Genomic DNA, 13,827 nt, shown 5'->3' with positions numbered 1-13,827 from the left:
TGTTTGAGGTACCTCTTGATTTTTTTTTTTTTTTTTATAAGCCTCTTTGGTCAAGCATGTTAGATTTAAGTTGTGCAAATAACTCTTCAGCAGGAATTATATGGGAATTTTGTAGTGTAATTATTAGACTTGGAAATGTTTTTATTCTGCTCAGAAAGTGTTACTTATGTATTGAACAACACATTTTCTGCAGCTCACAAGAGACTTGGTGAGTCTTTCACAGAAGAGAAATTTACAGGGGACATGAGGATCCTCGACGCTCACTGGTTTAGAAAAGTTGGTAGGTTGCACTCTCAAAATCTAAACTGAATCCCCTCCACCTCCACTTAGCCAGACCTTAAGGAAGAAAGAAGTGTTTAAAGATGTAGTAGATTTATAAAACAGCACCTTTGGCAGTCGCTGCTTTAACTAGTCTTAAAGTTCTCCTGCTGCATGTTCTCTCTTCTGAAACTGTTTGATATGGCCCAGATTTTAAGTCAGTTTTCAAGACAAATAATCGCACAAGGTCTATTTGGCTGATGGGATAGCTGATGCAGTATTCCCTTCACCACAGGAATTATAGTATGTGTCCAGAGTTCATTTTTCTCTTTGTTAGCCCTTCACTACCAAGACTCTGTAACAGAAGTAAAACTAAAGATCAGGCAAATAGAAAGAATAATGCTCGATTTAGTATCAGAAAAAAAAAAGTGCCCCTAAGAGCAAAACCAAAAAACCTTACTGCTGATCCTGCATATGCCTATTCTCATGTAGGCAAAATGAGAATTAGGAAGTTGAGATGAGTGTACTAGTTTGGTTGGTGCAAGATGAGCTTACCTCTGCCTCCCAGGCTGACTGTCTTCATTGGTCCCTTGAATCAGCAGTCCTGCAGTTTGCCGTCGACTACAGTATATGAAATCTAAACAGCAAACATCATAGATAAAGTGTTTCCTAGTGGGAAATGCAGCTCCCACAGAGATGTCCTAAGCACTATCTGTAGCCTGTCTCTGGATCCTTATTTATTAGTCTCTGTTACACTGTTTTGTTAAAGAAGTCAGTGCATTTGCTGTCTGTAAATAAAAATATAAGTGTAGTGTAAGGGTTGAAACGATTTTTCAAATTCTTGCTTCTGCCAGAGCATACAGAAGAGAAAATAGTTGAAATCAACAACAGAAGACATCTGCCATGATGGGCTTTTGCACACATCCTCACCGTGTAGCCATGCTCTAATAAAGAGTGGCAAAGGTCTAATACAGTAGCAGGAGTGTGATTGGAATCTGTGGTGACCATGACCTTTCCAAGGCAGCATTCTCACAGAATAAACAACTTGGAGACTACAAAAACGTGTCCTAGGGAAAAAATTAATATGAAAGTTAGAATCTGCAAAGTCACTGTAGAATATAATTGGGTCAGATACTCACACATAAATCATTTGATTGGCTTTAGATGGCTCATCCATTTACTAATCAGAATTGTGTGTTTAATTGCCATGTACTTCACCCTGCTGGGGTAAAATGGAGAATTTAAAAATGTATTTTCTTTTTTTTTATTTGTCTTGGCAATATTCTTCAACACTTTTATTCAGATACTAATTTTGTTTACTAACATAAGAAAACACTTCTTCCAATTTATGCCCTTGTGGGTAGGGTATGTGGTAGAATGGACAGAATGGATACTTGTCTTAATAATTTTATCATAACCAAAATTTGAAAGCATGAATAAGCTATTTTAACAAATCACTAATAACGGTATTTCTTGCTGTTGTTAAATTAGCTGTTGATGATATTTTGAGGAAGAAATTGAATTGTGGAATGTGAGCTGCCTATTACTAGACATTGGATGGACATACTCGTAAGGTTGAAGATTTTTATTCTAGTCTCTATTTTTTATGTCTTTCTTAGCTTGGAACTTAGCTGTACAGTTCAGGGACTACCCTGAAAAGATGAGGGATTTCTTTCTACTGTCTTTCAAGGTACGTCCTCTTGCTAATAGTACCTCCGATTGAGGAATATTGTCATCTGTCTAGTTCTGTTAGAAGTTACATCCAAGTATTAGGTATCTCTGTGGAGACATGCTTGTATGCTCTGAAGATAGAGCACTTTTTTGTCAGGAGAAGGAAAATGACTTGTAATACAAAACGTGAGCATTACTGTCATACTTTACATTCTGTTGCTTAAAAATGTTGTAAGAGACGGACTTCAAAGAGAACTTCCTAAAATAAATGGATTCTGGTGTTTGGAAACTGTATCATTAATACAAACATGTTAAGTACTTGAGTCTTAATCTCCATACAGAATTTCTACCAACACTGACAGTTTTTATGTGTTTGTAGAGAGGGGAGTCCAACACTGCTTTACACTTTATATTTAAGTAATCTTCATGTGTAATTGTACAAGTAAAATTGCAATATGAATATGTACTATTCATGACTGATTACTAGAAGTGTCATAGAGGACACTCAGCAATCATCTGTTCGTGAGCAAATTGCTTTATATGGGCAGAATTCTCATTACCTTTTCCTATTTTTGGTGTCAGTTGTCCCAGTTTTGTCCTTCTGACAAAGCTGTTCTAATTGCTCAGAAGACATGCCTGTTAATGGCAGCTGCAGTTGATCTGGAAATGGGGAGACAGCAAGTAACACCTTCTAAACAGGTAGGGCGTTGCTCTCTTAACTGATTCTGTATGTATTAGTGCAGCATTTCTTTCTTTTGATTTTGAAGTTGTAGTTTTTTCACTGATAACAGGAGATTGAGAATGTAAGCACAGGAACCTTTCATAGTTAATTAGAATCAATGCACCTAGTGCTTTCCAGACAGTTGTAGATACTGGATTTCTGTAAAGTAGTTCTGTTGACTTCAGTGGGTTTTAACGGATTTATATCAGCAGGACCTCCTCTTAGAGGAATTCCAGTTTATCTTATATATTACATAAGGAGTCTGCTGCTGAACACTGCTTGGTCAGGCAGATAATTACTGCATCTTTAGGATTAGGCCATTGCTGAAAGTAGTTGGTTGTGATAAAGCTGACCATTTTTTTTTTTTTTTTTTGTTATTTATGCATACATCCTTTTTTGGGGGTGTTGTACTTACTGTGGGAGAAGATTAAGGAAAACGTACAGTGGTTATGAAGGAAGCACGGAAGTCTGCTGTACGGTGATTGTTGTAGCAACTTACTTTTGTGGAGAGCAATGCACAGCAATTTGTGTTGTGGGATTTAGTGGTTTGTCAGTCTCAATAGCACTATTTTATGCTTGGGAGCTAAAATAAATGATGTCCCATAGGAACCCATATGGTTCTTTCTGGACCAATGGAACATTCAGTGTGAAGAGGATTTGTCTGAGATACAGAGATCTTTGAAAAAGAGAGAAGGGGGGGAAAAAAAACCAAAAAAAACCAAAACAGTAACTAGTGTAGATGATGTACTAATTAGGCTGATTCTTAATTTATTTTATAGTTAGATATAAAGATCCTGTTAGTTGTGACATGTATATTGCTTTTGCTTTTAAAACTATAGAATCATAGAATGGGTTGGGTTGGAAATGACCTGAAAGATCATCTTGTTCCAACCCCGCTCCCGTGGGCAGGGACACCTCCCACCAGCTCAGGTTGCTCCAAGCCCCGTCCAACCTGGCCTTGAATGCTTTCAGGGATGGGGCAGCCACAGCTCCTCTGGGCAACCTGCACCAGGGTCTCACCACCCTCAGAGTGAAAAATTTCTTCCTGATAACTAGTCTAAATCTATGATAATCTAATCTATGACAAAAATAACTTCTTCAATTTTGTAAAATAGACAGAACTTTTGACTCAGGCCCTTCAACATCTCCAGGCATGCAAGGAGATATGGAAAGTTCTGAAATTAACAGGTAAGCTGCAAAGTGTGTCTGTTCAGCACATGTAACTCATAGATTTAGTCACTGCATTAATGAAAAATACAGGGCATATGGAATTGCTGTCTCAGCTGAAGAGTGTTGAAGCAGATACATGGCAATATGATAAAAAAAAAAATTGGCAAAGCCAGCTACTGTTTTTTGCATGTCACTGCAGGCTTTTTATTGTGTAGGTGCTGTGAAGTATGGAACAACATTTCAGAGTGAAGTTGGGTTGACTTTTCTGTCTTAAGTGTTAAGAAACTCCAAGATTTTTGCTTTAGAGTGGAGTCATTTTTGCACTGTCTTAATTTTACCAGCCTCTTCCTATATAAGGCATTTCAGAATACAGAAAGTCCTGCTACCATACTTTGAAGTGCTGAAGCCCATCTTCTGTTCCCTGACTATTCAGTGTCAATTTCGATCAGATATTACTGGAGACTGGCGTGCTTTCAGCTGACAGCTGAGATGCTGACTGTCTGTTAGCCTGGAGGATGCATTCTTCACTATTTTGGTGGTATATTGGTAGAAAAATTCCATTAGGCATTCCTTGTCTGGCCTGCAGTCTTGTTTCTTTGCAGTTACAGGTTTGGGACACTGTGGAGTTTCCATTGTAAGATGCATTAGTATTTAACTTTTGTCAAGAAATTTACTTGCTGGTTTTTTTACCCCCTTAAAATTTCAGAATGAAAGGTTCATTGTATGGCCTGGATTTGGGATTCTCTTTGCCTTATTTGCACTGAAGGCAAGATAACTCAGGAAGACTTCTTCGCTTTTAATTTTCCATCCTTAAAATCCTAAGGGGTTGATTATCTCGGGACAGGGACATATTGGAGTTTCTCCTGCAGAGGTTTGTGGAATGGTAGCCTGGTGCTTCCTCTACTACTTCACTAAACCTTGACCAATGTGTGGAGAAGGCAGTTGCTCTGGAGGAAGCTAAGAATGTCTTTTAAAACTAAAGTTCTTTGTGATAGTTCAGTAAAGGATTGTTTGGTATTTGTATCAGGTTTACGCCTTCCTAGCAGTTCTACTCTTCTCCCACCCTTCTTCTGTCTTTAAGGATTTCCTGAGGCCTTTTCTACTAGAAAGGGGACAAACCCTATAGAAAAAATTTGAAGCTGATGATAACTTCTTTCATATGTTGACCTTCTGAGCTGGTGGCCTTCTGTTCCCTCTTTTACCTGTGGCTTCCCTAGTAGCTATTACCTTGCCTAGGAGGCTTGCATGAATTTAGACAATTACAGACAATCCAGGTGGGGTTTTTTTTTGGCAGGGGGAGGCATGATGGTTGGATGTCTGAGGTTTCAGTCCAAGACTGCTTCATAGTTCCACTTGCTCTACTGTTAAATCTGAGTACCTACATGGCTTTCCTGCCTGTTGGAAGCAAAATTTATACCTTATGGTACACTATATGGCTTTCAGAAAACGAATTGTTACATACAGGCAATTCTGTCTCTTCTGTAGGAGATTTTGCTAAAGACCCAACAGACACATTGTTGCTGCTTTATGAATTTGAAGCAAGATCCAAACTGAATGATCCAATGCTCCACAACCTAATGGAGTCAGTGTGGGAGCAACCACAAATAGAGGTCAAGACACTAGAAATCATTGCATGTAAGGACTGCATTTGTACTTTCATAGTTCTTCAAGTCATGAAAAAAAGTTTTTGTTGCCCTTTCCTGTTCATTTGGGGTGACCAGGATTATCATGTATTGTGCGGCATGCAGAAAATGGGTCTAACCATATATATTTTGTCCTGAAGCAAAGATGTTTAGAATCTCAGCAACATTGAGATCTGTATTTTGAAATCCTGTATTACATGGATGATGAACCAGAAATTTGCTACATCCTTCTGTGTCTGGACCCGGAGGCATTTGTATAGGTTGTGAATCTGGAAAAGATTATTCAGATAAACTTCTGCAAGCTCCAAGCTGCAAAGGCCAAAGAATGACCCTAGCTGATTCATGCCCCAGTACAGAAGTTTTAGGATGTGGACTTTGGATAGATATGCCGTTTCAACTTAAAGCTAGTGTAGTTAATTTTTAAATAGCACTTCTCTATACTGTACCATACTTTCATCACAAAGTTCTAGTCGCGCCTCCTTGAGAATCTAGAGTAGGATCCAAGGAAGATGAGTAAAATTTAAAACTACCATGGCAGATCTTTGGAGGGGATTCTGTAGGATTGCATAGACACCTACTTATCTCCCTTGTCTCAAGGGAGTGCGCACCTGGGCTTGGAAACACCATACTGACATCCCACTCCTGCCTAATTTTTCCATCCAAATTTTCATGTTTAAGGAGGCAAACAAAACAATACTCTTTACTTTAGACACTACTTCCTCACCCCCAATATTTTTGGGTTACTGCACCAGAAGTAAACAGCAGTAAGCGTACTTGTAAATTATGAAATCTACTGTGCTGCTGCCTTGTAGTCCTCATTGATGATGTGCACAGTGAGAAAGTAGCAGAGAAGCACTAGCTTGTGCCCAGCTCAGGCATCCAGGCATTAAGCAAATCTCTTTTTGTTTGTTTATCACAAGGGATCTGGCAACGTGCTGTAGTTTATTTTAGTGACCAATGAGATTAAAGTCTGGCTCCAGTAATTTCTTTCTTCTTCTCTTTTGCTTTTAAGCATTAGCAATGGAATCTCCAGCTCGGTATCCTGTGCTGTGTAAGAAAGCTCTCAAGAGTGCACTAAACCTTCACAGAAAGCAGGCTGTCATTGATGCTGTGAAATTTAGGTTAGTGTTATCGTGTAGCTTTGCCGTGAGCCTGTGACTGGAAATACTGCCAGGGAATAAAGCCTGCAATTTGAAAAAAAGTGGATTTTAGCTTATGTGCAAGGTTCCACTTCTTGCTGGCCAGCCAATGTACCTCTCAAGTATGACTGTCTAATGGATCTGTTCACTGCAATTTGTTTATTTGGCATATTTTCTGAAACAATCGTATTTCCAATAAATGAGTCTATTGAGAAAGGAAGATGAAAATTGGATCCAGAAGAGGTCTCTGGCTGTTTCTTGTGAGGAAGATGTTCATTTCAAATGTTACCCTGCAGTAGTGAATTAGGTATTTCAAAGACAATGAAGCGAAGAGAAATTAAGGGCTGAGAAGAAAGCCATGAGTTGCAAGTTAGTGATATGACGCTATAATACATACGTGATTTATTTTGCTGGGTAACAGCTGGACCTTATGGAATCTGAAGAACAACCTGGTGTGTGTCCTCTTTTCACACTTGTATCCCATAAAGGATTTCTTTTGTCCTTTCCAAGTTCCTTGCAGCAACCACTGAGCAAAGGCAACTGTTAATATTGTCTTTCTCACTTCACACTGAGAAAGACAGACCTGTGTTCGGAAACCATGTAATTGTTCCTGATTTTCTGAGGGTGCTGACTACTTAGTTCTTGTTGGTGAAGTTAGAAAAGGTACTTTTTTCTCGCTGTCATGTGTAACACCCTAGAAAATATTACGTCTTTTCTTCTGTGTTACTTTAGAACTTGCTGCTCTTGGCTCTCTTTTCGCATGGTTTGTAGGAATGAGATCTGATACGAGGAAAATGTATATTTCTGCTACAAGAATGTGAGTGTAGTAAGCACCAAGCTGGACATGTGTAGCTGTTTGTGCACATGGCATTTAATGTTTCCTCTTTTGCTCTGCTTCAATTCTCAGCAAATGCTTACATAGTTTGATTGATCTTTCTTTGCCGACTGGATTAACGGACTTGGATGCCTGTGTACTGCAGGAGGTGTGGGACTACTTTGAAGATGCTCTGAGTGTAGTCAGCAGCACAGTAAGTTGAACAGGAAAACAAGAGATTGGGCGATGAACGTTTAAAAACTAAACATTTAAAAAAAAATTATCAGACTAAGAATAATTAGTAGACTGAACATTATATAGTGATATATGTGGAGCAGCTAAGACTTCTTCAGTAAAAGATACGCAAGATATTTATGACTGAATTATGAATTTCCCTGGATTTTGTAAGGGATTTCTAAGAGACGTTTAAGGCCAAATTTTCAGTGCCTACTTTAGAAACACCTTGAGCTAGAACATCCATCTTTGCTTTCTAAATTCTCACGCTGAATATGTTTGTTTTTTTAAATGCAGTTTACTTTTCCAGATCTGTTTAAAGCTGGCTAAAATTTGGATACCAGTCTTGCTTTTTTCTCAGCTCTGTTTTGTTAAATGTATTTGGGAACTTACTACATTACTATTTTTTCCAAATGACTTAGAACTACATTCCTTTGCTGTCAGTACTTGGGGCACCACGTGTTTCTGTGAGTACAGGTATATGGAGAATAAAATATTTCTTTCAGTAAGCATTTCTGCTGCTCCTTTTAGGCCTGAAGCATAATGCTATACAGCGCAGGCACTTCCCTGTAGAGGATTAGAATTTCATAGGTAAAAATCAGTTAAGGAGTATTCCTCTTCAGGACTAATGAAACCAATACTATGTTTCATAGCTTCATTCCTTTGCATGGCTGTTTCTTTAGTCAGGTCTGAATGTATCCATTTTTTATAAAAGTGGCATAAAGATACACTGTTACTGACATCCACCCCAAAAAAGAATGCGTCTGCATTTGTGCCTGCCTTTCGCCGAAGTTGTCATCTGTAACTTTGATAACGTTCTTGTTCAGGGATGCGAATGAGATGTTAATGAGGACTAATACTCATAACAGCAAAGTTTCACAGTGCTAGAAGAGTTTCTTTAGCAGTCTTGCTCGTGGCAGCAGGTACTAATTGGTACCATGCTAGGAGAAGGACATTGGGGCATCACATCAGTACATTATCAGTTAGAAAGCTGGTACACTGCTCGTGTTTTATACCTCCTATTTAGAAATGGATGCTGCAGTTCAGAAATTCACTCTGAGCCCTCTTACTTAGTATGAGAATTATCTATCAAAGAGGGAAAAGAAGTCCTTCAAGCCATTGCCACAGTGCATAGGGAAATTCTGAAGACCTAAAAACTGTTCTAATCTGTAGTGAGCAATTGCCCTGCTATTCAGTACTGTTTGGATAAACTGGGAAATACCGTGGCAGCAAGTTCAGCCTGCCTGCAGATAGACTGTTGGAAAGCATACTTCCATTCTAGCATCGTTCCCAGTCCCACAGAATTGTGTTTTCTGACTTACCAATAGGTCATTGCAACATGACTTACCCATGTTGGAAACGGGCTGTTTGACGGTAGTGCAGATGAACTGTGAAGTACAGGATGGCTCTGAAGAATAGCCCTTTGCTTAGGAGGAAAAAAGAAACCCAACTGCTTTCCCACTCCAAAACTAAACTCTAATGCACTCTTGACTTGTCAGGTTTAAAGTGAAGAGTCTGTTTTCTGATGAGCTGCTGCTTCTTGTTTGCTGTTCCAGGATGCTTATCCAGAGATGGAAATCCTTTGGTTGATGACAAGAGCCTGGAATACAGGAATATTTCAGTATACCGTTGGTAAATATAAGGAAGCTGAGCAGTGGTGTGGATTAGGAATGCGTTTCCTCAATCACTTAGGATCTCTGAAGAAAAGCTATGAAGGCCATGTAAGTGTAAGCAGGTGGATTTGAGGATGTGGAATTGGATGTCTGGTCTGAATTTGAGATGTGGATCTGGGTGAAGAAACCACTACAGATGATCTTTAAAGAGTTTCAGGAGAAGGGAGCTTGGTGCTAAAAGATTTTTATTTTGGGGGAGCTTGGTGCTAAAAGATTTTTTCAAGGTAAGGCCAGAAGAGTTTTCATAGCCATTAGAAAGAGTAATGTAGTGTCTGGAAGGATTGTGTAGATGGCTGACTGGGAATAAACTTCTATTTGTGGCCATGAGAGAATGCTTGTACCTTGCCTACTTTCACTAAAGTCAAGGTGCTGTGCCAGTTTACTTAAATCAGCTGTTGCAGGAATACTTTCAAGCTTGGTTTCTAGTGTAACATGAAGTCTTATAAATAGGGTTTAAGCTGGTATGAATAAAATCATTAAAGCCATCTTTTCAGGTGTAGCTTAGCCTCTTCCTGCGAGGAAGAAATTTCAGGGCCAGTACCCCTGTAGAAAGCAACAACGCTTTTTCTTACTCTGTCACAAGCAAGCTGCTCTCTCCAGTTTTTGACTGGTGCTCCTCACCTGATTGCAACACAGCACAGCCTGGCTGGTGTACGCAGTCATCATGCAGTTTCTCATCCACGAGCTGGGCAGTCAAGAGCTGGTTGCAACTTTTATACCACTTTAAGTACATCAGTTAAGACAATAAGAATTGAGATCACGCCCTTCCAACCTCAACCATTCTGTGAATGGATTTATTCACTGATGTGATACTCAGTTATGTCGGTATAAGTAAAACCACCTTTGTTATGTTGCACTGATTTAACTATTTTTTTCTTAAACCACTGTATTTAAATCTGTGCCAAAATCTTTACATCAATATGAAATTTGAGGTTTAGAAGCTGGTGGTAGCCTCCCACCTGTGCCCTTGCTTCTGTTCCCTGTCACTTTGTTGTATTATCTGGTTGAATGATACAGCTTTCTCCATCCTTGTTGACAACTATGGTGCTTCTGTTCTACAGATGATTGGTCTTTATAGTGAGGTTCTGGACAAATTGGACAGAGCAAAAGGGTTTCTTCCAAGTGAAGAAGAATAATGACAGGCACAACTGCAAAAAAGGAGGACAGTGGTCTCTCTTGGAAATGTTCTGCTGAATGAAAGAGGCCGTTAACTCTGCGAAGGTGCGGGGTCATGGGAGCAGTGGAAGAGAAACCAGGATGTCCGTCTTGTTGCCAATTCGGTTATGTACCTTTTAGGAAGTGTTTATTGAATAAATGTAATTGTTTCCCCTTAGGAAATAATTTCCATTCTCTGGAGCTATATAACAGAAATAAATACTTAACTTTTTCATGAGATGTGTCTGCTGTTGTGTAACAGGTTGGTTTAAAAAACTGATTTTAGTAGTAAGTGGCAATGAGAACAATAAAAGTATTCCAAGACCAGGCATCTACTCTGGATGCCCTAACTGCCTTGCTACATAAATATTTATCAGGTTGTTTAGTTTTCTGTCAATTTCAGTATGGACAAGAATTCAGAGCTGTTTGCCAGTTTCACAGTTTAGTTAGAATAAAAAAGAGCTCACAGAAAAAGCTAAAGCTTTGACTAGGTACTGCTGTTTATAGACTAGTAACTGTAACACACCAGTCACAGTTGAGCATGAAATCCCCCCCGATCCACATAAAAACACAGGCTGGTGAATGGTCAGATCTTAGTGCAGCTGGATTGAAGAGGTATCTCCCACCTGCAATTCATTGTGGGTAGTGAGGAGTGTGGAGTGGGGTTAAGAAACTTAATTACTTACATACAACTGTTGCTGTTTCACTGGCAGGTTTAGAAGTCAGAAAAAAACATGGCCTGAGTGTTGTCTTCTATACTGTAGCACAGATGTGCTCCATGACACCTTTTGGTATCCTACCTCTGGGGGACAAATTGTGGTTGCATTCTGCCTCCATACGAGCACGAGGCCACGCATCTTCCAGTGTGCCCAGCCCTTTTCTGGAAGGAAGCAGAGGTGAATGGAGTGGGAGGGAGCACGAGTACACTCCGATAAAGCCCTTCGAGCGCTTGGGGACCAGTACTCTGGGTTCTAGCAGAGCCTATACTTAGTATAGGAGTTTTTCTTTTTTAAAAAATAATAAACTAATAGGCTGATAGGGTGCTTGAGTAAGAAATGCAGACTCGGGCTGTCAGTTGCCTGCTTAGAAGGTGAGGTAGGAATCGTAGCTCGTGGATGTACACTGATTGCTTTTCAGTTGGGGCTGCTGCATTATAGTAAGCAGGTACAAGGCAGGTCCAGGTCAAGATGGTATATTGTCTTTTGTGTGACAGACCACATATACATTTGCATGATCTATAACTGGGCATACATCCTATAAGTGGATTCTTTTGCTATTTCTTTAAGAGGATATTCAAGCACCCTGAGGAACACTGTAACAGTTATTTCAGGTCCTCTGGTTTGCTTACCGGAGAGCTAAAAGTGTTCTGCTGCTTATTCTTTACAGACGTTACACAGAAGGCAGGGCTGATGGACAGCAGAATCTTTCAGCTATAAGATCATCCGGTTTGAGGTTAAGACTTAGTTAATTTTGGTTTTAATATTTAAAAATATATATTTTACCTAGAACCAGATTACTAAAGCCTTTTCAGACAGAGGACAGGGCCCCTAACAGCAGCATTGCGGCTGTAGAAAAGAAGAAATAGCTTTAGTTGCAGTCCATTCTGAAAGCCTGACACGCTCTGGAGGAAGAACTTTGTAGTGCGCTCAGTGCAGTGGTCAGGGCCAGGAAGCAAACAAAATGTCAGCTGCAGTGCAGTCTCTATCTGTGCTCCATGTTTGCCTTTTTTCATAGTCTGAGTAAACCAAATATTAGTGGTTTCTGCTTTATTGTGTGCAGCAGGCACCGCTTTGTGTCCTATGGCTGAAGCTGGAAACCAGCCCTTAGCATAGCTGCCCCATCCTGGTGTCTCTTGCGGGGCTGGACGCCGGGCCCTCAGGTGCCAGGCACATAACTGAGTGTGGCATTTACAGCAACACGGAGCAGGAACACAGTGCTTTGCAGTACTGCACAGGCAGTGTGAGAACAGGACTCCCTGAAGGAGTGAATTATATTGACGGTGGCGACCAGGGAAGCACGGGGAAGTGTGTAGGCTCTGGTGCCTGTGGCAGCTGGACGCTGGGTGCTGTACCGAGACTGGTGCTGCCTGAGCCGTGCCCCTGTTGGTTGTGAAGTGTCTTGCTGCTCTGCAAGCTCCGCTAGCCAGAGCTGTGTGTTGGTAGGAACAGGAAGGTACCTTTGTGGAAATAAGCAGGATGCAAAGATGAAAGCAAAAAATAATGATGTTCAGCTGGAGGTTATGTGCGTGTTCTTATTCCTGAGGTCTACTGCAGGGCCTTTATTCTTCCGGCTGAGATAGTATAAGCAGTGTTAGCTACTTCCACTGAACTTCAGTGGCGTTCTGCTTATGGTACCCAGACAAAGCACACAGGCTGCTTGATGCAGAGGGCTCCTGTGAGACACACATGGGAGGATGGGTCTGTTTAGAGTAAATACTCCATTTAGTGTGCTCAGGTCTAATTGGATCTCTGTGAGCCGCTGCTTTCAGGTCTTTAACGCACACTGTGCTGGCTGTTTAACTGAGAAACACCTTTAAATTCATAAAAAGCCAGGCCTCAAATGCCACATAAAATTCTTTTGGAGTCAGTTTTGGGGATGTGTGCTGCATCACATTACTGCAGGGACTGTAAACGATGCCACAGAGTCAAAGGTATCCATTGCTGCCTGTAGTACCGCCTTGGTGCCTGCCGGGCCAACTTTAATTACTGTTCTCAGTTCTGACTTGCACAAACGCAAACAGGTAAAGGTGTCACACTGTACCAGATGAGAAGGTCATGTTTGCCCAGTAAGCGTAGCAGGTAATTACATACCACCGTAAAAGGCAGCAAGCATTAAATGTGTTTTTGCCTACAGCTGGAATTGTTTGAATTTTTTTTCCCTGGAGATGCTCAGTTTGGTTTCTTTTATGCTACAGACTTTACTCAGGAGTCCAGAGCAGATCAGTTACAGGCTCTGCTGATAGTACTTCTTGTCTCTTCACTACACATTTTTGCATTGTACATTTTATTCCAGATTTAGTATTGACCATAGGTTTTAAGTAGGGCAGGAATTTCTCTCCTAGTTGAATCAGACCTTAATTAGCTGGCTTTCCAGTGACTGTTCCCAAGAGGTAGTTTGCGTGCAATCACTCTGCTTTGCAGGTGTTTGTGCCCTGACTTTGCTAGTGTCAGGCTGGTCTAGGGCTTATTTGGCTAGGCTAAATGTTGCTTTATAGTTCAGTAGCCCAGCTGTGGGATATAAATCTTTTTAAATCAGCAACAGCTAACCTGGAAAAAAAAAAAAAAAATCAGTGCTGCTCATTCCTCCCCCGGTCTTCTCTTTTTATTGATCACTCTTTTGTTGCAGCATC

At 40.4% G+C, this 13,827-nt stretch overlaps 1 protein-coding gene across 1 annotated transcript in view; it reads left to right on the top strand.

Moving 5' to 3' along the window:
* Positions 1-10,684, top strand: part of TEX11 (testis expressed 11) — a gene marked incomplete at its 5' end in the record, with an annotated part of 35,745 nt that extends 25,061 nt beyond the window's left edge. The window contains 9 exons of the mRNA XM_082488472.1: positions 194-280; positions 1,878-1,948; positions 2,512-2,628; positions 3,766-3,838; positions 5,306-5,455; positions 6,476-6,584; positions 7,510-7,630; positions 9,207-9,371; positions 10,385-10,684. Coding sequence (XP_082344598.1) covers positions 194-280; positions 1,878-1,948; positions 2,512-2,628; positions 3,766-3,838; positions 5,306-5,455; positions 6,476-6,584; positions 7,510-7,630; positions 9,207-9,371; positions 10,385-10,459 — 968 coding nt within the window. The 3' untranslated portion in view covers positions 10,460-10,684. The remainder of the gene's footprint in view (positions 1-193; positions 281-1,877; positions 1,949-2,511; positions 2,629-3,765; positions 3,839-5,305; positions 5,456-6,475; positions 6,585-7,509; positions 7,631-9,206; positions 9,372-10,384) is intronic.
* Between the last annotated feature and the right edge of the window lie 3,143 nt (positions 10,685-13,827).

This window comes from Vanellus vanellus, assembly GCF_965231255.1.
Source record: "Vanellus vanellus genome assembly, chromosome: 10".
NCBI lineage: Eukaryota > Metazoa > Chordata > Aves > Charadriiformes > Charadriidae > Vanellus > Vanellus vanellus.
The sequence above is the reverse complement of the archived record's forward strand: the minus strand, read 5'-3'. Positions and strand labels throughout refer to the sequence as shown.